The 25,693-nt window shown below is 41.5% G+C and overlaps 1 protein-coding gene and 1 long non-coding RNA gene across 11 annotated transcripts in view; one reads left to right on the top strand and one right to left on the bottom strand.

The window, feature by feature from the left end:
• LOC111548346 overlaps positions 1-9,366 on the bottom strand; it is a 71,746-nt gene extending 62,380 nt beyond the window's left edge. For both annotated transcript variants that reach the window (XR_002733379.1, XR_002733378.1), the window contains exon 1: positions 9,243-9,366. This is a non-coding gene — a long non-coding RNA (uncharacterized LOC111548346). The remainder of the gene's footprint in view (positions 1-9,242) is intronic.
• IQCH (IQ motif containing H) overlaps positions 1-25,104 on the top strand; it is a 255,305-nt gene extending 230,201 nt beyond the window's left edge. For 6 of the 9 annotated variants that reach the window (XM_023220766.2, XM_023220767.2, XM_023220768.2 and 3 more), the window contains 3 exons: positions 13,148-13,209; positions 17,103-17,211; positions 23,949-24,492. In XM_023220766.2, coding sequence (XP_023076534.1) covers positions 13,148-13,209; positions 17,103-17,211; positions 23,949-24,062 — 285 coding nt within the window. In that variant the 3' untranslated portion in view covers positions 24,063-24,492. Of the gene's footprint in view, positions 1-13,147; positions 13,210-17,102; positions 17,212-23,948 lie in introns of all 9 variants that reach the window. The other 3 variants (XM_023220772.2, XM_023220771.2, XM_023220769.2) reach the window with 2 other exon arrangements.
• Positions 25,105-25,693: the final 589 nt, after the last annotated feature.

The raw sequence follows: 25,693 nt of genomic DNA on the forward strand, positions 1-25,693 counted from the left end.
GCTGCCAGGCACTGTCAGGGCACATGAGACTCTTTGATTAGATGGATTCATGCTGTTTGTAGACACATAAAGTGGAGTTTGGATCCCCTTGCAAATTACATTAAAATTGATAAAATAAAGAGAGAATGAAGAAGCCAGATTGAACTGATTTACCTGAAATTGATTGTTACATCTGCTACATACAATCCATTTGGAATTAAACAGTTTTTAGCCCCAAACTGATTAGACCAAAACACTTCCACATACCAGAAGATGGTTAAATCTAACTCTAACTTTATCTGAATCTATTTGTTTTATTTTATTCTAAAATATCAAAAATAGAACAACTCTGTAAAAAGGCATATTTGGCAGGGACAGTCTCCTGCCCTTCCCGCCCCTTCCCCGCCAAAAGTCCTTCATTACTTTCTATTGCCTGAAATTATTATTAGAGATTTATTTCTTGAGCTTAAGACTTTGTATTTGACTGAAGTTCAAGTACCCTTGAGGTAAGTAAAGCACCAAACTTTATAGGTTATTTACTCCTTAGTCTCTGAGTTGATTGGATCTATATCCAAGAGCAGATTTTATAGGGGAAACAGATGGCTAAGGCCGGGGGAAGCACGTGGATGGTGCAGAGGAGAGGGTTCCACTGAGGGTCAGGGAGCTCACTGAAGACAGCTACAGAAAAGGCAAACAGAGAGGCCAGGCGCAGTGGCTCATACCTGTAATCCCAGCACTTTGGGAGGCCGAGGTGGGTGGATCACCTGAGGTCAGGAGTTTGAATCCAGCCTGGCCAACATGGTGAAGCTCCATGTCTACTAAAAATTAGCCAAGCTTGGTGGCGTGCACCTGTAATCCCAGCTACTCAGGAGGCTGAGGCAGGAAAATCACTTGAACCTAGGAGGCAGAGGTTGCAGTGAGCTGAGATTGTGCCACTGCTCTGCAGCCTGGGCCACAGAGCGAGACTCTGTCTCAAAAAAAAAAAAAAAAAAAAGAAAGAAAGAAAGAAAAGGCAGACAGGGGCACCGAAGACACTTCCAGCAGAGTTCCACAGACTCACCTCCAGGCCACCCATGTACAACAACTTAAAAACAGATGAAAGATAAAATGAGAAAGAAGAAGAAATATAGATTAGAGCAACAGATGATGAAACAATGCAAAGAAGAAAAAGATAACAGAAGAAAAGAGAGAGGAGAAAATCCAGAGACAGAGCATCCACTGAAAGAGGAGGAGGGGATAATCAGAAAGAAAAGGAGCAGATAAGCCAGGTGCAGTAGCTCACACCTGTAATCCCAGCACTTTGGGAGGCCGAGGCGAGTGGATCACGAGGTCAGGAGATCGAGACCATCCTGGCCAACATGGTGAAACCCCGTCTGTACTAAAAATACAAAAATTAGCTGGGTGTGTTGGCAGGCGCCTATAATCCTAGCTACCCGAGAGACCCAGGCAGGAGAATGGCTTGAACCCGGGAGACAGAGGTTGCAGTGAGCTGAGATCACGCCACTGCACTCCAGGCTGTGGACAGAGCAAGACTCCATCTCAAAAAAAAAAAAAAAAGAAATGAAAAAAGAAAAGGCGCAGATAATAAACAGAAGTACAAGAAAAGAGGGAAGACGTACAAGAAAAGAGGGAAGACGTTGAGTCATAAAAATCTGAGGAGTCACATGACTATTTGAACATTTTGGAAATTCTCTGGCAGTATCTTTGCTTTACTTTTCCTGAGATGAGTTTTCATCTTTTCAGACCCTGGGGTCCATCCCTGCTCAGGACTCTTCACTTGCTGTCTTAATTGCCTTTTCTTGGATGGTAAGTGGTGAACCAGCATTTATTTGGAGTGCCTACTGCATACTGGTCTCTGAGCTGAGCACTTTACTTCATTATCTCATTTATTCTTCATGCCTGTCCTGTAAGAAGGTGTTATTTCTTTTTTTTTTTTTTTTTTTTTTTGAGACGCAGTCTCGCTGTGTCGCCCAGGCTGGAGTGCAGTGGCTGGATCTCAGCTCGCTGCAAGCTCTGCCTCCCAGGTTTACGCCATTCTCCTGCCTCAGCCTCCCGAGTAGCTGGGACTACAGGCGCCCGCCACCTCGCCCAGCTAGTTTTTTGCATTTTTTTAGTAGAGACGGGGTTTCACCGGGTTAGCCAGGATGGTCTCGATCTCCAGACCTCATGATCCGCCCATCTCGGCCTCCCAAAGTGCTGGGATTACAGGCTTGAGCCACCGCGCCTGGCCAGAAAGTGTTATTTCTACCATATTACAGTAAGGACTTTAGGTTTAAAGATTTTAAGCACTTTCCCAGGGTCATACAGCCAGGAATTTTGTGGAACTGACATTTGAACCCGTAATTGTCTACAAAGTCAAGCATGATTCTTTGTTTTACACAAGGTGTCCCCTATATAAGCCCCTTTTCCCCCTAAGGACTGTTTCCCACCAACTGTCTCTATTTCTAAAATATTACCAACCCAGTCCAATAAGAATTCTGGAATCTATTTCCAATATATCCCCTCTAGGTACCTCTTATGTATTCTTCAGCTGGAGAAACACAGACTTCTTTTCATAACCCCTATGACTATCTCTACATTAAAAAGGAGAAAAAAAAAGTTTAGCAATTTCCCTAAAATTTTATTGCCTTTTTGGGTTATGCTGAGTCTAAAAACAAGATCATTTACCCAAATTCCAGAGTAACCTGCTCCCACTCTTGGGTGAGTTTAACGTGGGTGCTCATTCCAGAAAAAGAAAGTAACATTAATAACACATCATTGTCAGTGCTACCGAAAGAAGAATCCTCAAAAGTCCTTATTCTCAGCAGTGTTTCTTCTTCCCATTATGATCACAGACTTTCAAATGATGTTCTTGTCCAAAGTCCCAGGGGAAAAAAAGGGGAAATTAGATCACTCTATGAGTTTATTTTTCCTTGACGCATATGGGAAGGGAGCATTGCTGAGTTTGTAAGCAACTTGGTGGATCTCATTCCGGGTATTTTTCTAATGCTACAGAATACCCCCACTGACTTCCTAATGAAATGAAGTTGTAATGAAAGCCATATGGAGAAAGGCGTCATGTTTACTGCCTGCGCCAGTGTGGGGCAGGGCTGGTATCACACATACACAGGCAGTGTGCCACCATCCTAAATAGCTCCACAGTCACCAGCAATCATTTCCTCTGGCCAGGGTATTGCCATGGTGGGAATCATCTGAGCTGCTCACAAATATTCTGATTCTCCTCCTTCCAGGCACATAATGGAATTGTATTTTCTCAGCCCTCCTCCTGAAGATGGGCATGGCCACATAACTTGCTTTGGCCAGTGAAATATAAGCAGAGGTAATACGTGTCCTTGTTATGCAGAAGCCTGTAGGAGCCACTTCCTGAGTTGCCATATCCTTTTTCCTGCCTTGGAAATCATGGAAACACATTGAGACAGAGCCTCCTTCAGCCTGGGTCCCTGCACCTACTCACAGTGATCAAAGACCCATGCCAACCCATGTAGGAAATGGAGCAGGACCAAGAACTGCAGCTTTCGTTGTTAGAAACAACCAGTAATTTTGTTGAATTACTGCAACATAACCCAGCCTAACCAGGTTGATACAGATATTAATATCAAAAGAAGATACTCCTAAAACAGAAACCTAAAATTTAGGTACTGGCTTGCTGGTCAGGCAATGAGTGGCTGGGAAACTGTTAATGGAAACCAGAAGGATGACAATTCATGTTATGAAGTGGTGAAATATTTGGCAACATTGATACCTGCAATTACTTGGAAGGCAAATAATATACCTAATGTACCTACAGCTCTAGGAGAAACAGTTGGAAATGTTAGTGTTAATGGTTTATATTGGGCATTGCTGACTGCATTTGGCAAGGTATTATACAAAAATTATGAGCTTCTAAATGAATCAGATAGCTTACAAGCAGAAATGAAAGGGAATAGAGGGATCCCAGAAATTCGGCACTTTGCAAAATGGGAAAAGCTGAACTGATTTTAAACCTCAAAAATGAGAATTTTAAAAATTGAAGAGGCATTTATTTATACAACCAAAGTCAATTAAAACTCAGCCTTGCAATATGAGTCAAATTAAAGGCATGACTATAACCTACTATTAAAACCTCTGAATTAAAGTATCTTAGAGTATGAATCCAACAAAGATTACGGCATCCAGTACTGTATTAGTCCATTCTCATGCTGCTATGAAGAATACCCAAGACTGGGTAATTTGTAAAAGAAGGTGGTTTAATTGACTCCCAGTTCTGCATGGCTGGGGAGGTCTCAGGAAAATTACAATCATGGCGGAAGGGGAAGCAAACATATTCTTCACCTGATGGCAGGAGAAAGAAGTGCTGAGCAAAGGGGGAACATCCCCTTATGAAATCATCAGATCGAGTGAGAACTCACTATCATGAGAACAGTATAAGGGTAACCACCCCCATGGTTCAGTTACCTCCCACTGGGTTCCTCCCATGACACGTGGGGATTATGAGAACTACATTCAAGATGAGATTTGGGTGGGGACACAGCCAAACCATATCAAGTACATATTTTCATTTAGAAAGACTCTCTCAGGAAAAAGAGAACAGAACAAAAGAGTAAAAAGAAAAAGGGTATAGCTCTCCTACTGAAGCCTGATAGGCTTAAGATAACTGAAATTAAGAGAGAGGCATAGAAGCAAGAAAGCAAAGAAATATAGAAAATTTAAGAAGTATCTACAAAAGACCTCCATGTTGTAGCTATTGGTACTTGTAGCTGATTGAAATCAAACAGATTAGAAACCAACTAAGTTCTTTAAAGAACTCAACGTCAAGAGAAATCTGTCTGGATAGACTGTCGCTGCTTAAGACTTTAAACAACCCTTGGGCCCTCAACTATCTACAGGCGGGAAGTGGGTGAGAAAGTTTTAAAATTGCTAAGGATGGCTTGTGCCTATAATCCTAGCTGCTCAAGAGGTTGAGGCAGGAGGACCGCTCACTTGAGGCCAGGAGTTCAAGACCAGCCTGGGCAACATGGCAAGATCCCAGCTCTTTAAAAATCGCTAAGGAAAATATAATCTCTAGTATCCACTTCAGATGTGGCCCAAGGACAATTATGAAAAATAAAATCTCAGAAGGCAGAGTCAAGGACCACGAAGAATAGTGTCTAAGCTCATGAAGTAATTGGGATCAGAGCTAATCAAGGAACATTTTCCACCCAAAGGATAGGGGCCCTGGAAATGTCTGCCCAGTGGATATCAGAATTACTACAAAGTCCTGTCTTCTGTTTCTCTCTCAGTGTTTCTCTTTCCAAATGGAAGTATTTAGTGCAGTTACCCAGTCCTGTTCCACCAGTTTTTGAATAGTGAGGGCTGTATAGATACTTTTGTTTTTTTTTCTTTCTGGTTCATGGCTTTTCAGATCAAGAGAGCCAGACCTGATCTAGAAGATATCATGGATCACCCACAGTTATTTCTGTTTGATAGCATTTTATACCTTGTTAAATATTTTCACACATTTTGTTTCATTCTTGCAATAACTTTGAAAGGTAGACATTTTCATTCTGATATTGTAAATGAGGAAGCTGAGACTTAAAATGTTAAATCACTTTGCAAGTTTACTAGTAAAAAAATTATGTATTATGATGCTTTCTAATAACTAGCTTGAAAAGAATTTTACACAGAAGTAAAATTTTAAATATCATTGAGCAGGGAGAAAGATGGATAAACGCAAACAAAAAGATCTATAACCTAAGATGCTACCTGGGAAACGGGCCTGAGTAGGATAGCCATTGGGAATCTGATAGCCAGGTAGTAACACATGAGCATATTGTCAAGGGAGATACTGGGGTATGTAAGTAGATTGCAGTTGCCTGGGGAAAATGTTGCTAACATTGAGGTTTACTTTGGTAGCTGCCTACGGGTAGACTCTTACATCTCTTACAGGTAAAATAAAATATGGAATTGTTTTATGGGATAAGGGAAAACAGTTTTGTGTAAGCCTTTCATTTCTGTTGTTTTCTCTGGATGAAGGCTAAGAATATTCCTGGTCACCTTTCTTAGAAAGTTGTAAATGTCCTGCCAAATCTAGACATTCTGACTGTGACAAGGTATCTTGCAACCAACTAACTCTTTCACTAAAAATGATTATAAAGGCTGGATAGATATATATAAAACAACTGCTTGAAGGTATTGATGGGCAACTAAAATAGTCTTAAAAGAACAGAAGGGCCAGTCACCGTGGCTCACGCCTGTAATCCCAACATTTTTGGGAGGTCGAGGCGGGCGGATCACTTGAGGCCAGGAGTTTGAGACCAGCCTAACCAACATAACAAAACCCCGTCTCTCCTAAAAATACAAAAATTAGCTAGGCGCGATGGCCCATCTCTGTAATCCCAGATACTCTGGTGGCTGAGGCACAAGAATCATTTGAACCCAGAAGGTGGAGGTTGCAGTGAGCCAAGATCATGCTACTGCACTCCAGCCTGGGTGAGAAAGCAAGACTCTGTCTCTAGAAAAAAAGAAAGAAAGAAAGAAAGAACAGAAGCATCTAAGGTGAGTGTCATATTCCCCCAAGTTTTAAAGGACATTTAAAAACGTGTTAGGAAATAAATCTAAACAGATTTTTTTCTTGACCTCATGACCTTGATCTCTTGACCTGGTGATCCGCTCGCTTCAGCCTCCCAAAGTGTTGGGAGGCGACAGAGACTGGAGTTCAAAACTGTCAAACTGTTTGAGACTTGAGATCCAAAATCCTACAGCAAAGGTGATCAAAGGGAAGTGAGCCCAAAAATTTCACGTATGGATGCCATTTAAACCCCTAATTGACTCATACCTGGTGGAATGAACAGCTCAAGACTCCAAGAAATCCGTGGGAAAAATGTAACAGTAGCTGGGAGGCTAAAGATCTGGCAGATATTTCAAAAGTCACATGCTGTTGGGAAGAGATTGGAGCCTGCTAAATTGAAAGGGTCCTAATAAACACCTCAAGTTTCCAGTGGAGACTGCTAAAGGACCAAACTCTAGGAGTAAGTACACTTTCCTAGCATAAAAAACTAAACACAAAATGTGAGGGAAAACCTTTAAATAGACCAGGTCCAACAACAGCTAAAATCAACCCTTAGTCCAGGCGTGGTGGCTTATGCCTGTAATCCCAGGCATGGGATTGGGAGGCTGAGGTAGGTAGATTGCTTGAGCCCAGGAGTTCAAAACCAGCCTGGGCAACACAGCAAAACCCTGTCTCCACCAAAAATACAAAAATTAGCAGGATATGGTGGCACACACCTGTGGTCCTGGCTACTTGGGAGGCTGAGATGAGAGAATCTCGGGCTTGGGAACTCGAGGCTACAGTGAGCTGTGATCATGCCACTGCATTCCAGCCTGGGCGACAGAGTGAGACTCAGTCTCAAAAAAAAAACCTTTTAAATACAAAAATAAAATAAAATCAGGGGCCGGGCACTGTGGCTCACGCCTATAATCCCAGCACTTTGGGAGGCCAAGGCAGGTGGATCATGAGGTCAGGAGTTCCAGACCAGCCTGGCCAGCATGGTGAAACCCTGTCTCTACTGAAAATACAAAAAAAAAAAAAAAAAAAAAAAAAACAATTAGCCAGGGATGGTGGCGCATACCTGCAGTCCCAGCTACTCAAGAGGCTGAGGTAGGAGAATTGCTTGAACTTGGCAGGTGGAGGTTGCAGTGAGCCGAGATCACGCCATTGCACTCCAACCTGGGTGACACAGTGAGACTCCATCTCAAAAAATAATAAAATAAAACAAAATAAAATAAATGCTTGATACATCAAGATGAGCTGTCAGTACTCTACTTGTCTGCCAAAAACAAAAATTTAACTCTGTTTGAAGGAAGATGTTATCTAGAGCTGCTACAATTTTCCATCTTTAATGACCATCATCCAATAAAAAACCATAAGGTATACTAAAAGAGGGACCAAATCATTGAAAACAAAGGGGAAAAACAGAAAAAGATCCACAGGTGACTCATAACTCCACCGATCCAGGCCACTTTTCAACACAATCTATGAAAGCTAGAAGACAATGGGAACATAATTATTATTATTATTTTTTTTTTGAGACGGAGTCTCGCTCTGCCACCCAGGCTGGAGTGCAGTGGCCGGATCTCAGCTCACTGCAAGCTCCGCCTCCCGGGTTTTACGCCATTCTCCTGCCTCAGCCTCCCGAGTAGCTGGGACTACAGGTGCCCGCCAAGTCGCCCGGCTAGTTTTTTCTATTTTTTAGTAGAGACGGGGTTTCACCGTGTTAGCCAGGATGGTCTCGATTTCCTGACCTCGTGATCCGCCCGTCTTGGCCTCCCAAAGTGCTGGGATTACAGGCTTGAGCCACCGCACCCGGCCCTGGGAACATAATTTTAAAGTATTGAAAGAAAAGTCTCTGCCAACCAAGCATCCTATTCCCAGCAGGAATAGAGTTTAAAGACAGGGACGTTAAAATAGCTAGGACTAATATGTTCAAGAAAACATGTATGTTCGTAATATGTTCATGTCACCAAAGACCTAGAATCAGTTTTTTAACCCAAATGGAAATTCTGGAACCAAAAATTAGTGTGACAAAATTAATAATTTAATATATGAATTTAATAGGTTATCAGAACAAATGATTAGTGAACTAGAAAACAAGCCAGTAGAAAAAAAATTCCAACTTATACACAGAGGGAGAAAATGATGAAAATGTAGAAAAAGGCTTCAGAGATACATGCAACATGGAGGAAACAACTTTAACTTTCCTGCAATTAGTGTTCCACAAGGAGAGGAGGGAGTGATTTTATATAAATACTGGCTGGGAATTTCCTACACCTAGTGAAAGACATCAAAACACATATCCAACCTCATTCAAAAAGCACTAAAAACCTCAGGCAAGATAAGGAAAATCACACCTAGGCACATCATGATTATACTCCTGAAAATTGAAGAGCAACAGAAAATCTTTTTTAATTTTAATTTTAATTTTTGAGACAGAGTCTCGCTCTGTCACCAGGCTGGAGTGCAGTGGCGCAATGTCGGCTCACTGCAACCTCCACCTCCCGGGTTCAAGCAGTTCTCCTGTCTCAGCTTCCTGAGTAGCTGGGACTACAGGTGTGCGCTGCCGTGCCCAGCTAGTTTGTGTATTTTTAGTAGAGACGGGGTTTCACCATGTTGGTCAGGATGGTCTCGATCTCTTGACCTCATGATCAGCCCGCCTCGGCCTTCCAAAGTGCTGGGATTACAGGCGTGAGCCACTGCGCCCGGCCAAGAAACTGAAAATCTTAAAAGTAGCTAGAAAATAAATACTTACCTGACTTTCAAATGAGCAATAAGACTGCTAGCTAAGCTTTTCTTCTCTTTTCTTTTCTTTTCCTTTCTCCTCTCCTCTCCTCTCCTCTCCTCTCCTCTCCTCTCCTCTCCTCTCTTCTCTTCTCTTCTCTTCTCTTTCTTTTTGAGATGGAGTCTGGCACTGTCTCCCGGGCTGGCGTGATCTTGGCTCACTGCAACCTCCGCCTGCCAAGTTCAAGCAATTCTCCTACCTCAGCCTCCTGAGTGGGTGGGACTACAGATGCGTGGCACCATGCCTGGCTAATTTTTTTTTTTTTTTTTTTTTTTTTTTGTATTTTTAGTAGAGACAGGGTTTCACCATGCTGGCCAGGCTGGTCTCAAACTCCTGACCTCGTGATCCGCCCACCTCGGCCTCCCAAAGTGCTGGGATTACAGGCGTGAGCCACCAATCCTGGCCAGTTTTCAACATAATCTACAAAAGCTAGAAGACAATTGGGAACATAATTTTAAAGTACTGAAAGGAGTCTCTGCCAACCAAGCATTCTATTCCCAGCAGGAAAAAAATCCATTAAACATCCCACATATCCCTGGAAATGAAACCTCTGTGAACTTGCTCTGCATATGGGGATTTGATGCCAGATCATTGCTGATGCTCCTTCTCAATATGGAACTTTTTTTTTTAAAAAGGGGTTATAAACTTATGAAATGGGAACCACTTACCGGAAAGGATTTGTTATATTTATGTTAACCATAGGTCCCTAGAATAGCACTGTCCAATAGAACTATAATGAAAACCATTAATGTAAACCACAGAGACAATTCAAAATTTTCTTGAAGCAACATTTTTTAAAAGTAAAAGAAATAGGTAAGGTTAATTTTTAAAATATATTTTATTTAATCCAGTATATCGAACATTTCAACGTGTAATCAGTATAAAAATTATTGAGATATTCCTACTTTTTTTGTACTAAGGCTTTGAAAGCTATGACACATCTCAATTTGTACTACTAGCATTTCAACTTCTCAGTTGCCTCATGTGGATATTGGCTACCATACTGGACAGCACAGTAAGGGATGCCAGAGATGTACTAGGCAGTGGTTCTCAACCCTGGCTGCCCATGAGTGACCTCAGTGAGGAGCTTTAAAGAATGCAGATGCCGGCCAGGCACAGTGGCTCATGCCTGTAATTCCAGCACTTTGGGAGGCTGAGGCAGGTGGATCACCTGAGGTCAGGAGTTTGAGACTAGCCTGACCAACATGGTGAAACCCCATCTCTACTAAAAATACAAAAATTAGCCAGGTGTGGTGCCATGCGCCTATAGTCCCAGCTACTTGAGAGGCTGAGAAAGGAGAATTGCTTGAACTTAGGAGGTGGAGGTTACAGTGAGCCAAGATCGCACCACTGCACTCCAGCCTGGGTGACTGAGTGAGACTCCGTCTCAAAAAAAAAAAAAAAAAAAGAATGCAGATGCCCTTGCAGGGCTGCAATTAGGGTAAGGCAAGTGAGGCACTCTTCCTGAGCACAAAATTTAAGGAAACACACACACACATATACACAAAACCCTCATTAATAAAGATAACTAATATTTTAGTGCAATATTTTAACAATCAACTACTGCAAAAAATTCATTATGAATAAAATATCAAAATTTTTAATGAAAACAGGACCAGATTACTGATTTTTTCCTTTGCCTTGGGCTCCAATATGACTCAGCATGGCCCTACACCCATGGCCCACCCAAGACCAAATAAGTCAGTATTTCTGGAAGTAGGGCCCAGGCATTAGATGACTCTAATGTGCAGCCAGCGTTGGCAGCCACTGTTTAGTCCACTGTCTGTCCCAAAGCTCAGATTTCCTGATAAAGTGGGAAGTTGATGAGTGGTCATAATTCTGGCATGTGATTTCTTTTACCAAAGCCCCAGAATATAGTTTCCTTTTTTGAGCTTTCCAGTGAAGGGAAGTTCACAACTTCACAAGGCAGTCATTTCCACTGTTGGACAACTCCAGGGTTACCTCTTATTTATTTGGAGAAAACTGTTACAAGATAATTAAAAAAAAAAAAAAAAAAAAAAGGTAAAGCCATGCCTCTCATACAGATATAAAAATAAACACATGATAAAGATTTTATTTACAGAAAGAATTGCCAGGCACAGTGGCTCATGCCTGTAATCCCAGTACTTTGGGAGGATGAGGCTGGGAGGATCACTTGAGCCCAGGAGTTCGAGACCAGCCTAAGCAACATGGCAAAACCCTATTCTACTGAAAAACATACACAAAACTTAGCTCTGTGGTGGCATATGCTTGTGGTCCCCAGTACTCAGGAAGCTGAGGTGGGAGGATCACCTGAGCTTGGGGAGGTCGAGGCTGCAGTGAGCTGTGATTGAGTCACTGAACTCTAGCCTGGGTGAGAGTGAGACCCTGTATCCAAAAAACAAAACAAACAAAAAGAGGGAACTAGGCAGATATTATAACGGGTTCAAAAGAGAATCCCAAAACAGACATCTTTATAGCTCAGGAATATTGAAATTAGCAAATGGAGGCAAAATAGGTTTTTTCACAAGAGAGCAGGAAAGGGAAATCAACTCAGCCTTTATCAGACTGGACAGAATTTGCTTGTCTATCAGTTACTTACACTTTACAGAATTGTAAAATATCTCCCATAGAATCAATCTGATAAGGCAGCAGGGAGTGCTATAGACCAGCAATCCCCAACCTTTTCGGCACCAGGGACCGGTTTCATGGAAGATGATTTTTCCATGGACGTGGAGGTGGGTAGAGGGAGTATGGTTTCAGAATGAAACTGTTCTACCTCAGATCATCAGGCATCAGTTAGATTCTCATAAGGAGCATGCAACCTAGATCCCTTGTTTGTACAGTTAACAATAGGTTTCCTGCTCCTATGAGAATCTAATGCCACCTCTGATCTGACAGGAGACGGAGCTCCGGTGGTAATGCTTGCTTGCCTGCTGCTCACCTCCTGCTGTGTGGCCCGGTTCCTAACAGGCCAAAGACCTATCTGAGACCAATCTGGTACCAGTCTGCAGCCCAGGGATTGAAGACCCCTGCTATAGACAACATACAGTTTCCCATTGAAGTACAAATTTCTTTCCACAGAACAAATTGCTACCATATACATATATGGTGTAATTTTTTTTGAGACGGAGTTTCACTCTTGTTGCCCAGGCTGGAATGCAATGGCATGACCTCGGCTCACTGAAACCTCTGTCTCCCAGGTTCAAGTGATTCTCCTGCCTCAGCCTCTGAAGTAGCTGGGATTACAGGCGCCCGCCACCATGCCCAGCTAATTTTTTGTATTTTCAGGAGAGACGGGGTTTCACTATGTTGGCCAGGCTGGTCTCGAACTCCTGACCTCTTGATCCACCTGCCTCGGCCTCCCAAAGTGCTCATCTGTCACCCAGGCTGGAGTGCAGTGGCACAACCTCGGCTCACTGCAACCTCCACCTCCCGGATTCAAGCGATTGTCCCGCCTCAGCCTCCCAAAGTGCTGGGATTATAGGCGTGAGCCACTGTGCCCAGCCTACCCTGTATGTTTTTAACCTATCACTCTTAGAACAGTGGTTTTCAAATTTTGATGTACACAAGAATCATCCAAGAAGTGAGGTAAAAGACAGCTTGCCTGCCAAGTCTTCTGAGCTTAGATGATGCCCATGAAAATGCCTTTTTAACAAGCACACTAGATGATTCTGATGCAGGTGTTCTGAGGATCATACTCAAAAAGCACTCTTCTAGAACATACTTACTCCAAATTGAGACAGCCTTTTCAAATGTGTTCTCATAATATCTGAAGGTAGCTCTAGATTTCAAATCAAATCAATCTTAGTAGTCTTTCTGTGCCAGTAACATTTTCTGTTACTTTGTTTCTGAGATAATATACTATTTCTTTTCTCCCCATTGAAATTTTACAGGACAGGCAAGGAACTGTTTTTATATTATATGAGCATATGAAGAGACACAAGTTGGGAATGTTGTGAGTATGAAGTGTATCTGTGAGTTGAAACAAGCTAAGGAAATAGACAATCACGGCTAACAAGAATGATGCTTCTCATGCATTTTAATCAACATGCTGATTTATTAGAAGTCTATCTTTATTTAGATCTTCAGGTATTTTATTTTATTTTATTTTATTTTTTGAGACGGAGCCTTGCTCTGTCGCCCAGGCTGGAGTGTAGTGGCACAATCTCAGCTCACTGCAACCTTCGCCTCCCGGGTTCAAGCGATTCTCCTGCCTCAGCCTCCCGAGTCACTGGGATTACAGGCATGCACCACCATGCCCAGCTAATTTTTGTATTTTTAGTAGAGACGGGGTTTCACCGTGTTGGCCAGGATGGTCTTGATCTCTTGAACTTGTGATGCGCCTGCCGTGGCCTCTCAAAGTGCTGGGATTACAGGCATGAGCCACTGCGCCCGGCCTAGGTATTTTATAAAATGACTTTAGATGTGTCAATAGGGGTTTATAAGTATAATTGATTAATTATCTGAAATTGATGGGTAAAGTTTAGACTTAACAACATATTATACCCAAATGCATACACAGATAAGGCACATCAGATCTCACTATGGGGACCCAGCTCAGTTGTCCTGACTGTGGAAGGCAGTTGTCATTCTGGCATACTTAGAAAAGTGCTCTGTGCTCTGGTGACTTCACACGATGTCCCTACAACAGGCAGGATCTGTAGCTCCTCCTCAGATCCAGTTTCATCCCAGGCGCAACCTTCTCAAGGTACGTATGTGCTGAGCACAGACTGCTGGCAACACTCAGAGGCTTCCGCATTTCTCCCAGATTTCCCTCTGGGATATTTTGGAGCCTAGCAAAGTTGTCTCCTATCTGGGACTCAGAATTTTAGAGCCACAACCTTGAGTCATCTCTTATTTCATATCTTGGCACATGGTTACTTGGTACCTTTAAGTCATCCTGCCTAATTGGGGAACTGTCTCTGCCCTGTATTTCTCTTCCTTGTAACCTACAGCAGTGTAGACACTGTGGCCTCACACTGAAACACACAGAAACATATATACAAAGATCTGGTCTCATAAACACTAACCAAATAAGATCCAATTCCTCTACTAAGCATTAATGCTCCTATGTGGCCTCAGTCCTTCCCTCCCCAACCTCCCCTCCACCCTACTATGGTCAGGCTCCTGGAAACTGATCCAAAGAGGTACACACTACAACAAGCAAATGGCTGCATAGGACAGGCCTCAACTTCCCTATCCAAAGTATAGTCCTTTGTTCTGCCAAAGCATTGTCAGCTATAACAGACCATTATCAATACAGTGATATTCACCCTCATCGATCCTTTTGAACTTAGGCAAATATTCTGTTCCTTCCCCTTTGGAACTAGAATGTGGCTACAACTTAATCTGGCACTTACAGTCTCAAATGCTTCCCATCACCTGGGAAGGGAAGCTGGCTGTTTGAGTCCTCCCCTTGAGTTTCAGTCTTTCCCCAAGATCCCATAAACATGCAAAACTTATTGGGTCTTGTTAAGAAGGTCACTTCCCTAGGGAATCTTCACCCGTTTGTCACACTGCCCTGATAGCAACAGAAATGAGACCTCAATCCATAACATCTCAACAAGCTTGCCTTCATCTTATCTACGCAGGCCTTCATATACAGAATGATAACAGAGCCTCTGGGCATATGCAGAGAAGGATCAGCCCCTTGCTTCCCAGTGGCTTTCTGCCCCTCAGCTCCCTCCCTGCCCTATCTTTCCCTACCAGAAAATTTGAAAGCATTTTATCTACTATGCCAGGCACAGTTCTAGGTGCTGGGGAAACAGCAATGAGCCCTGCTCTCAGGAAGCTGCCACTGTAGAGGGGTGGGCATAAACAAGTAAACAGGTAAACATGGTCTAGCATGTCAACTGCTGACAAGCCAGGAAAGGGGGACAGCAGTTCACTAGTAGCTGGAAGATCAGAGATTAAATACTTCCTATTTCACTCTCCCCAAACGACACGGTGATGTCAGAGCTGGGCAGAACATAGACCAGCAGGAATTACCGGGACTAGGAGAACCAAGCAGTCATCTGGATTTGAAGTTGGCAAGCATGGGAATAAGAAATGTGTATTTTCCCAAGTTATGAATCTAATAACTTCCTAAGCAGGAAACGTTCAAGGTCCAAGTATATTTCTAAGCCCAGGAATTCAGACAGATGGGTTAGTTAGGTACAAATAACTAGAAATCAGAACCTAGAGATATGAACTCTGTCTTACTGGGCACCAGCTGGCATGAAAGATTAACTGCAAAGGAGAAGCTGGGACAGGACTGGAACCAGATAAACCCTTTTGTACATAGGATGAGGCTGGGAGGGGTTAGCTCCCTTCGGGTGATGGGAGAAGAGCAACGAGATAGGCCAAACACAGGACCCAGGATTCAGGTGCCTGGAGGTCATCCTGAGAAGCAACCAGCTCATACCATCAGGAAAGTTCCAACCACAAAGAGTAAAGGGACAACCTGACAACTAGGTCGTGGGGAGCTTGACCAGAGGCACTCAGAGAGGAGGCCACTTTTGGAGACCCAGGCTGATAGGGGGTGGCATGAGGAAAGCCTTTCAGCAGGCAGCAGAGCCCAGCAGAGGCTGACATTCAGGAGCAGGACTTGTGTCCTGGAATTGATGGGATGAGACAGGGGTAGCATCACCAAGGCAGAGGCAGAGTTCCTGAGGTATGGGCCACAGGAAGAGCAATGCAGGTGGGTACTCGGGCATAGAGGAACCAGGCAAGAGGAAAACCATCACAGAAAGTAGAAGATAGAAGAAGAGCCTGTTTCATGAACAGAGAAACTCCCAGTCATCAAACTGACCTAGCAGCAAGGTGGATTTGATGCTGAAGCCTACAGAATTAATAATTAGACTGGTTACCAAAAGGAACTTGCTCAGCTGTCCCTACACCTGCACGTGAGATTTCAGGCAAGGATGCCTTGACCTGCAGGCTAGTTTCAATGGTAGAAATAGTCCTATTGGTGTACTTTCTAGATGGTTATTACTATTCACGCATCCTTCAGGGAGGGCACAGTTGACATGGACCTCTCGAAAGCCTTTAGTCCTTTTCTATTGTTTTCTGCCTATCTTATTCTCCTCCCTAACTGCAGTCATAGAACCAGAGAATGTTAGAACACAGAAGGGCCTCAGAATTAACTGATCCTCATAGACAGGAAACTGAGGCTTAGAGAGGGGCAATGATTTGCTTGGGTCACACAGTATGTGGTCTGTCTCCTGATCCTGAAGTTAGTGTTCTTTTCACTACACCACAAAGCCTACGCTGAGTGACTACCTTGTATAGGGAGCCCTATAATGCTACAGGATAGTTTGCAAGTTGTCTCTGAAATCTTAAAGTGGATGTTCAGGTTTATAAAGACGGCTGTTCATGAACAGGGCACATTCTCCTCTGACAATAGGCAGGACACTCTCATTAAGTGGTAGGAATCACTTGTACACATGAAATAGAAAATAAACCCCAGACAAAAGTCTCTAGAATACTGAGATGCAAATGTCTCCATAGACAAGGAAATCATTCAGCAAGGATCACACTTAGTGACATTCTCCTAAAGTAACTTAAACCATTTTTTAAAATGAACTTGTACAACATCCTAGCTCAGTGGTAGACTTTTACTAGAAATGACCGAGCCTATTGCTATATTTTGCTAAGTTGATTAATAAAAAATATTTATTAGGCAAATCCTTTTTGTTGACAAGTTAAAATGGAGTCTTATCTTTCATATCTCCCTGAAGATTGCCACCTTGTGAGATTGAAAATACTCATTAAATTCCATCACCAGACAGGCACAAATGAGAGGGCGATTGTTTTTAAGCATGTGAGGGGAATCGTTGGTAAACTCATTTGTTTGGATATCATTAACAGAACAATCGGCGAGGATCTCCAGGGGGTCCTCATGACCTTTGCTCGCAATCTCTTCATCATCCATCAAGAAATATCAGCACCTAATATGCAAGGCGAGACCAATTTTAAGGTGAGGTGTTAATTAACTAACGATTCTGGTTAATTTCTATACAAGGGCTGAAAATACCTCATGCTGTATTGTAAACAAGTGCTAAACCATCTTTTTTTTATTGTAAGCAGTACATATTTTACAGTGTGCAGGGTCAATACTGTAAGGTTCCCACTGAAGCCGTTAGTTAAATTTAATAGTTTGAAACTTTTTGTTTGAAATAGAGTTGACTTTTAACTTGCTGCCATTTTCAAACCCCAGCTCCTAAGATAGCAGAGCTTTCTTATGTTGGACGTGAGTCTGAAATGTCACAATGGAACCAAAACAGAGATTGTCACAACCAAAAACTGTGAATGTTATCTATCTATATTCCAGATAATACAAGGTCTGACTAGTGATTCCTGGGAAGCCCTAGTTTCTAGAGCCAGAGAAGTTCTAAGACCTGAGAAAGCAATGTGTGTTAGGGAGAAGCAGAAAATATAGCATGTATGTGGGCCATCTACTCCACCCGTTTCTCCAACATGGGTTGGATTATTTCACTACTAACCTTTAGAAGCCTCCTTCTGACCTTTAAAGATGTTGGTCCATCAAATCCAATTGTATATAATTGACTAGAAGTCTCCAAACTCTAAACTACAGGAACAAGGTCTGTACGGGAGTTTCTGAAACACTATCTGAACAGAGATGATCACATGGTATTGAACAGCAAGGTATGAATCTGATTCCCAGCCTAGACCTTCATTAATTCAAAGGACATAATCAGAAACTGCATGTGGTTTTTCTCCTAAATGTAAAGTCCAACAAAAGCTTAATAGAAATGTAATTTTAATCCAAGCTAGGGCCTAACTCCTTTAGTAACAGTAACAATAACAACATGATTTTATGAGCTGGAAGAATGACCACTGCTTTCCCTACAACATGATTGAGAAGATTGAAGAAAAGATAGACCAAATGTTACATCAGTATTCACTGGTCCTAAAGGATCTATGCTCATCATTTACTGTTGTTTGTTTTGTTTTGTTTTGTTTTTGTTTTTGTTTTTTTCAGAGATGGGATATCTCACTGTCTTGCCTAGGCTGGTCTCAAGCTCCTGAGCTCAAGGGATTATCTGCCTTGGCCTCTCAAAGTGCTAGGATTACAGGCATGAGCCACCTTGCCCAGCCTATCATTTACATTTTAAGTTTCTGCTAGCTAGTAGCATCATCTTATCTGTTAGTGCCATGTGCAAAACTTGCGCCTCTCTGCATTTGATCCATTCAGCCTGTCCAAATATAGCTAATAATCAGAATCAGATGCTTTAACCTCAAATGCATTCAGACTAAGTTGATTCTGAGCTTGTCTTGCTGTTGGCAGAGTCAACCGCCCTTGGTAAAATGAAAGCTATTTCTCTGTCCTTTCTCTGACTTTCAAAATCATCAAAAGTCAGATGTTCTCAAATAGCTTTTAATTATGTCATGGTTTCTAGCCTTCTCATATGAATGATTGTTTTCTTGATTTTTACTCATGTTAGGTCTAAAGGCAAAAACTTTCAATCTCAGTAATATAGGTACAATAACAAAAACTTGAAGCAGTGGAATAGATTCATCTTTGCTAGTATTTTCTGTCTTCTACTTAGTGGCATTGTGGTAGGTATTTTCAGTTTTTAAACAAGGATTTACCAGGAAAGTAAAGGCTAAATAAAAATGGAAGGTGATGTGGCTGGGCACAGTGGCTCATGCCTGTAATTCCAGCACTTTGAAAAGCTGAGGTGGGCAGATCACTTGAATCCAGGAGTTTAACACCAGCCTGGGCAACATGGTGAAACCCCATCTCTACAAAAATTACAAAAATTATCCAGGTGTGGTAGCTCATGCCTGTAGTCACAGCTACTTGAGGGGCTGAGGTGGGAGAATCATTTGAGCCCAGGAGTTGAGGCTGCAGTGAGTCTAGGTGATGAGAGTAGAATAAAAACAAAAGGAAGATGATGCAGAAAATGCATCTAACAAAATTTAACATTCTTTTCTGATAAAAAACATTCAACTAAGTAAAAATAGAAGGTCACTTCCTCCACCTTAGAAGGACATCTACCAAAAAACCACAGCTGACATCATAGTTAATGTTGCAAAACCAAAAGCCTTCTTGCAAAGATTAGGAACAAGACAAGGGTGTCTGTTCTTGCCACCTCTATTCATCATTGTACTGGAGGTTCTGGACAGGGAAATTAGGCAAGAAAAGGAAATAAAACACGCTGGGTGCAACGGCCCCACCTGTAATCCCACCACTTTGGGAGGCCAAGGTGGGAGGATTACTTGCACTCAGGAGTTTGAGACCAGCCTGGGCAACAGAGCAAGACCTCATCTCTACTAAGAAGAAGGAGAAGGAGAAAAGAAGAAGAAATAAAAGTAAAAGTATCTCTATTTGCAAACGGCAAATTCTTGTAAATAGAAAATTCTATGAAGCAAGAGGATTGCTTGAACCCAGGAGTTTGAAACCAGCCTAGGCAACATAGGCAGACCCTATCTAAAAAATAAAAAATTAGCCAGGTGTGGTGGCACACACCTGTGGTCCCAGCTACTCAGGAGGCTGAGATGGGAAGATGGCTTGAGTAGGGTAGGCTGAGGCTGCAGTGAGCCATGATCTGCACTCCAGCCTGGGTGACAGAGCAAGACCTAGTGAAAAAAAAAAAGAAAGAAAGAAAGAGAGAGAGAGAGAGAGGGAGGGAGGGAGGGAGGAAGGAAGGAAGAAGAAAAAAGAAAGAAAGAAAGAAAGAAAGAAAGAAAGAAAGAAAGAAAGAAAGAAAGAAAGAAAGAAAGAAAAGAAAGAAAGAAAAGAAAAGAAAATCCTAAAGAACCCATCAACAAGTTTATAGGACATAAAATCAGCATACAAAAGACAATTGTATTTGTGTAATGAATAATGCAAAAATAATTTTTTTAAAAAATTCAAGTTACAATAGCATCAAAAAGAATAAAATACTTAAGAATAACTTTTTTCTTTTTTGAGACAGAGTCTCACTCTGTTGCCCAGGCTGGAGTGCAATGGTGCGATTTCGGCTCACTGCAACCTCTGCCTTCCAGGTTCAAGCAATTCTGCTGCCTCAGCCTCCTGAGTAGCTGGGATTACAGACACGCACCACCACGCCCAGCTAATTTTTATATTTTTATTAGAGATGGGGTCTCATGTTGGTGAGGCTGACCTCGAACTCCTGACCTCATGATCTGCCTGCCTCAGCCTTCCAAAGTGCTAGAATTACAGGTGTGAACCACTGCGCCTGGCCAGGAATAAATTTAACAGGAGAAGTGCAAGATTTTTGCAATGAAAACTACAAGACATGGGTGAAAGAAATTAAAGAAGACCTAAATAAACAGAAAGATAGTCTGTATTCATCCAATAGAAGTCAACACTGCTAAGATGCTGATATTCCCCAATTGATCTATAGATTCAACGTAATTCTTATCAAAATCCCAGCTGGCTTTTTTTGCAGAAATTGACCAGATGATCCTAAAATTAATGTGGAAACATAAGAGGCCCAGAATAACCAAAACAATATTTAAAAGAAGAACGAAGTTGGAGAACTCGCACTTCTCAATTTAAAAACTTACTACAAAGCTACAGTAATCAAGACAGTGTGGTACTGACATAAGAACAGAGATATAGGCCGGGCGCGGTGGCTCAAGCCTGTAATCCCAGCACTTTGGGAGGCCAAGACGGGCGGATCACGGGGTCAGGAGATCGAGACCATCCTGGCTAATACGGTGAAACCCCGTCTCTAATAGAAAATACAAAAAACTAGCCAGGCGATGAGGCGGGCGCCTGTAGTCCCAGCTACTCAGGAGGCTGAGACAGGAGAATGGCGTGAACCCGGGAGGCGGAGCTTGCAGTGAGCTGAGATCCGGCCACTGCACTCCAGCCTGGGCGGCAGAGCAAGACTCCGTCTCAAAAAAAAAAAAAAAAAAAAAAAAAAGAAAGAAAGAACAGAGATATAGATCAATGGCATAAAATTGAGTCAGAAATAAACCCATACATAATGGCCAATAATTTTTGGCAAGGGTGCTGAAACAATTCAATGGAGAACAAATAATTTTTAAATAAATAGCACATGCAAATACTAAGTGGGACCTCTACCTCACATCATATATAAAAATTAAGTTAAAATGGGCTGGGCGTGGTGGCTCACGCCTGTAATCCCAGCACTTTGGGAGGCCGAGGCAGGTGGACCACCTGAGGTCAGGAGTTCAAGACCAGCCTGGCCAACATGGTGAAACCCCGTCTCTACTAAAAATACAAAAATTAGCCAGGCATGGTGGTGTGCACCTGTAATCCCAGCTACTCAGGATGCTGAGGCAGGAGAATCACCTGAACTCAGGAGGCAAAGGTTGCAGTGAGCCGAGATCGTACCACTGCACTCTAGCCTGGGCGACAGAGTGAGACTCCATCTCAAAAAAAAAAAAGAAGAAGAAAGAAAAAAAAGAAAATTAAGTTAAAATGGATCAAATATTTAAATGTAAGAGCTAAAACTGTAAAACTTTCAGGAAAAAACATACGTATAAACCTTCATGACCTGGGGTTAGCAATAGTTTCTTAGACATGGTGCCTAAAGCACAAGCAACCAAAGTAAAAATAGATAAATCAGACTTCATCAAAATTTAAAACTTCGTGCATCAAAGAACACTATCAAGAAAGTAATAAGACAGCCCACAGAAAGGGAAATAATATTTGCAAATCATATATCTGGTAAGGCATAGCATTCATAATATACAAAGTACTCTTACAACTCAACTACAGAAGGACAAATAATCCAATTTTAAAAGCGAGCAAAGGATTTGAATAGACATTTCTTCAGAGGAGATACGCAGGCCAAGTGCAGTGGCTCACACCTGTAATCCCAGCACTTTGGCAGGCTGAAGCAGGAGGATCACTCGAGGCCAGGAGTTTGAGACTAGCCCAGGCAACATAGTAAGACCTCATCTCCACAAAAAAAAATTTTTAGTTAGCCAGGCATGGTGGCACACACCTGTAGTTCTAGCTGCTCAGGAGCCTGACGGGGGAGGATTGCTTGAGCCCAGAAGGTCAAAGCTGAAGTGAGTCATAATCACACCACTGCACTCCAGCTGGGGTGATAGAGCAAGCAAGACCCTGTCTCAAAAAAAAAAAAAAAAAAAAGATGTACAAATGGCCAATAAGTATATGAAGGTATGCTCAACATCATGTTATTATGGAAATATAAATCAAAGCCACAATGAAACCTTTCATACCTAATAAGATGGCTACAGTTAAATAAAAAGGCAATAACAAGTGTTGGTGAGGATATGGAGAAACCAAAACCCTCTTATATTGCTGGTAAGAATTAAAAATGGTATCACAGATATGCAAAGTTTAGCAGTTTATAAAAAAATTAAGTGTAAAATTACCATATGACCCAGCAATTCCATTTCTAAGTATATGTCTAAGAATATTGAAAACACGTTCCCACAAAAACATGTACATTAATATTAATAGAAGGAATATTCATTAATTAGAAACAACCCAAATGTCCATCGACTAAGAAATAAGTGAATTTTATTATATTCTATGGATAATATTTTATATAATGGGATATTATTCAGCTCTATAAAAGGAATAAAGTACTGATCCATGCTACAACATGGATGAACCTTGAAAATATTATGCTAGGTAAAAAGCCATTCACAAAAGGTCACATAACGTATGGTTTCATTTATATGAAATGTGCAGAAGAGGTAGATCCATAGAGACAGAAATAGATTAGTGGTTGCCAGAGGCTGAGGGAGTGGGATGAAATGGGGAGTGACTGCTAATGGGGACAGAGTTTCTGTTTGGGATGATGAAAATGTTCTGGAATTGCATAGTGGTGATGGTTACTTGCAAATATACTAAAAACCACTGAATTGTATACTTCATAAGGGTGAATTTTATGGTATGGGAATTATACCTCAATAAAATATAAATAAAGTAAATGGGAAGGTGTCATTTTTTTCTTCCCAGCAACCAATGGAAAGAAACCCTCCCATCAGCCTACTAGCCCTCATTTTAGGGTGACTAGACCAATGTTTCTCAAATTATCCATAATAAGGAACTATTTGTTTTTTTTGTTTTGTTTTGTTTTGATCTGACTATCATGGATCAATATTTTTTAACAAAATAGAAGAAAATTTAATTACTAGAAAAATATGATGAAAAAAATTAAAGATGTACAATTGAGAAGCCCAATGTTTTTATTATTAGACGTAATAGGCATAAAAATTCTAAAAAATTTTCCAAATTCTTACCCTCAATTTTTTTTATTTTTTATTTTTTGAGGCAGAATCTCGCTGTGTTGCCCAGGCTGGAGTGCAGTAGCCGGATCTCAGCTCACTGCAAGCTCCGTCTCCCGGGTTTACCCCTATTCTCCTGCCTCAGCCTCCCGAGTAGCTGGGACTACAGGAGCCCGCCACCTTGCCCGGCTAGTTTTTTGTATTTTTGAGTAGAGATGGGGTTTCACCGTGTTAGCCAGGATGGTCTCAATCTCCTGACCTCGTGATCCGCCCGTCTCGGCCTCCCAAAGTGCTGGGATTACAGGCTTGAGCCATACTCTCAATTTTTTTACTCATTTCAGCAAGACTGGTAAGCCATAATCTGTAGACAAATGCCAGTCGGTAGAATGTATTCTGAATAGAACTGGTCTAAACCATGGTGAACTCCCAAAAGGACCAGATGCTTGGGGGAGAGGGATTGTAAGAGGTCTTTAAGTAATAAATATTGTCTTTACTGTTTACTTACAGACCACCATTGCTGATATTGAAACTATTCTAAGAGTAATAAAGGAAAACAAAATGAGATTTGAAGAGGAGCAACAGTCCAAAGATGATAAAAATCTCTCTAAACCCAAGAAATGATCCTGGAATACAGTACATAACATTTTGGATCCCAGTCTGGAATAAAAAGGGCAATATTTTTTTTTCTGTTAGAAATAAAAGCCAGGGGAAATTGGTTTGCTTTGTGTGCTAGGAGGTGAATCAGAACAGATTATAATGAAATGCTCTTTTTAAAACATTGTTTATTAAGAGATCTTATTTTACTTATTAAACCAAAACTTATTTGTGTTTTCATTTGAGTGTTGAACAATCCCTTCTTCTTCTCAAACTCAGAAAAAAGTCATCTGATAAAAGAAGAAAGTTAAAAGTCTTACTGATATCACCTCCACATTTACTTCCTCACAGGTCTCAGGATCATGCAGCTTTTATTTTTTATGTTTTATAAAGTTTTCCCCTATTTCTAATAGTTATTCTGCATTTATAGGTTTGAATAAAGGCTTAAGCATTGCTATTTGTCAAAACACAAATACCTTTTTTTCAAAGCTTCAAATTATATTGAAATTATATTTATATGAATTTTTCAGCGACTATCATTCATCATGTTTTTGTTATACGAAGCCACTATTGTCTGCTATTGTTGCCATTTTTCAAAAAGTAGGATAAGCCAGCATCTAGTTAACCAAAGCATCAGAATGTATCTAGGTGGCAGTATTTGCTCTTAGTTTCAGATGGAGTGTAACTCGAGCTCTGTAGCTTGAATAAACATTTGTATTCTCTAGTTCTCCAATTTAATACAGCAGCGGGATTTTTTCAAGTTTAGTTCAACATTACACTACCTTTAAAAAGGCTGATTGTTAAGATTAGGTAGTGCTGACACTAACTTTCAGCATTCACTTCATAATTGTCCAAAAATATTTCTACATCAGTGAGCTTTACTGAAGGGTGAAATAAAAGCAAATTACAACATCAAAACTACGTATTGTTTTAAATAATGACCTTTATAAATATTTTAGTGTATTGGGAAAAGGAGGAGGATTTTTGCCTATGGTATTTCAATAATTTGTTAACTGTGCTTCAGCCACAGGCTAAGAGTTTCTGTAATAAAATTAACATTTCTCTGTGTGATCTTTTGTTTTGCTATAGTTGGAAATACATTAATTAGCCAGGTTTCCTGCCTGTGCTAGGTACAACACTGACCTCTTTTTCTTGCCAGATCTCTCTCATCCATTCGAGGGGCCCATTGTCCAGACACTTGACAGATAGGAAGTACTACATGCCCATTAGAGTTGCGCCTCGATTGAAGCCAGAGCAACATAAGGTCCAAGAGACTCATTAGTTCACTGGCACAATCGTGTCCTGAGAGTAAATGAAACCCTCTGTCTCCTTATGGCTCTCATCTGCTCTGGACTTTAAAAGAAAACTGTCTCTGTTTTGTTCGGCACAGTAGTGGATCATTCACATGGCGAGAACCCCTGCTTAACAGTACAAAACTGTTAAATCTATCGGGAAGTTTTGCATGTGAATTTTGATTAGCACTCCCGAGGCTCAAGCTGCTGGCAATAGCGAAACGAGTTCGCCATTCTACACCATTGTTTTAGCCACTTGATTGGTTTCTCAGACAATGCCACTTTCCTCCTTTGCAGCTATCATTTGCATACACCACAGAATTCAGACCTGTGAAAGTGATTGGGAGCAAAGTTCTCTACCTAAAC

Source organism: Piliocolobus tephrosceles, chromosome 6 (assembly GCF_002776525.5).
Source record: "Piliocolobus tephrosceles isolate RC106 chromosome 6, ASM277652v3, whole genome shotgun sequence".
Classification (NCBI taxonomy): domain Eukaryota; kingdom Metazoa; phylum Chordata; class Mammalia; order Primates; family Cercopithecidae; genus Piliocolobus; species Piliocolobus tephrosceles.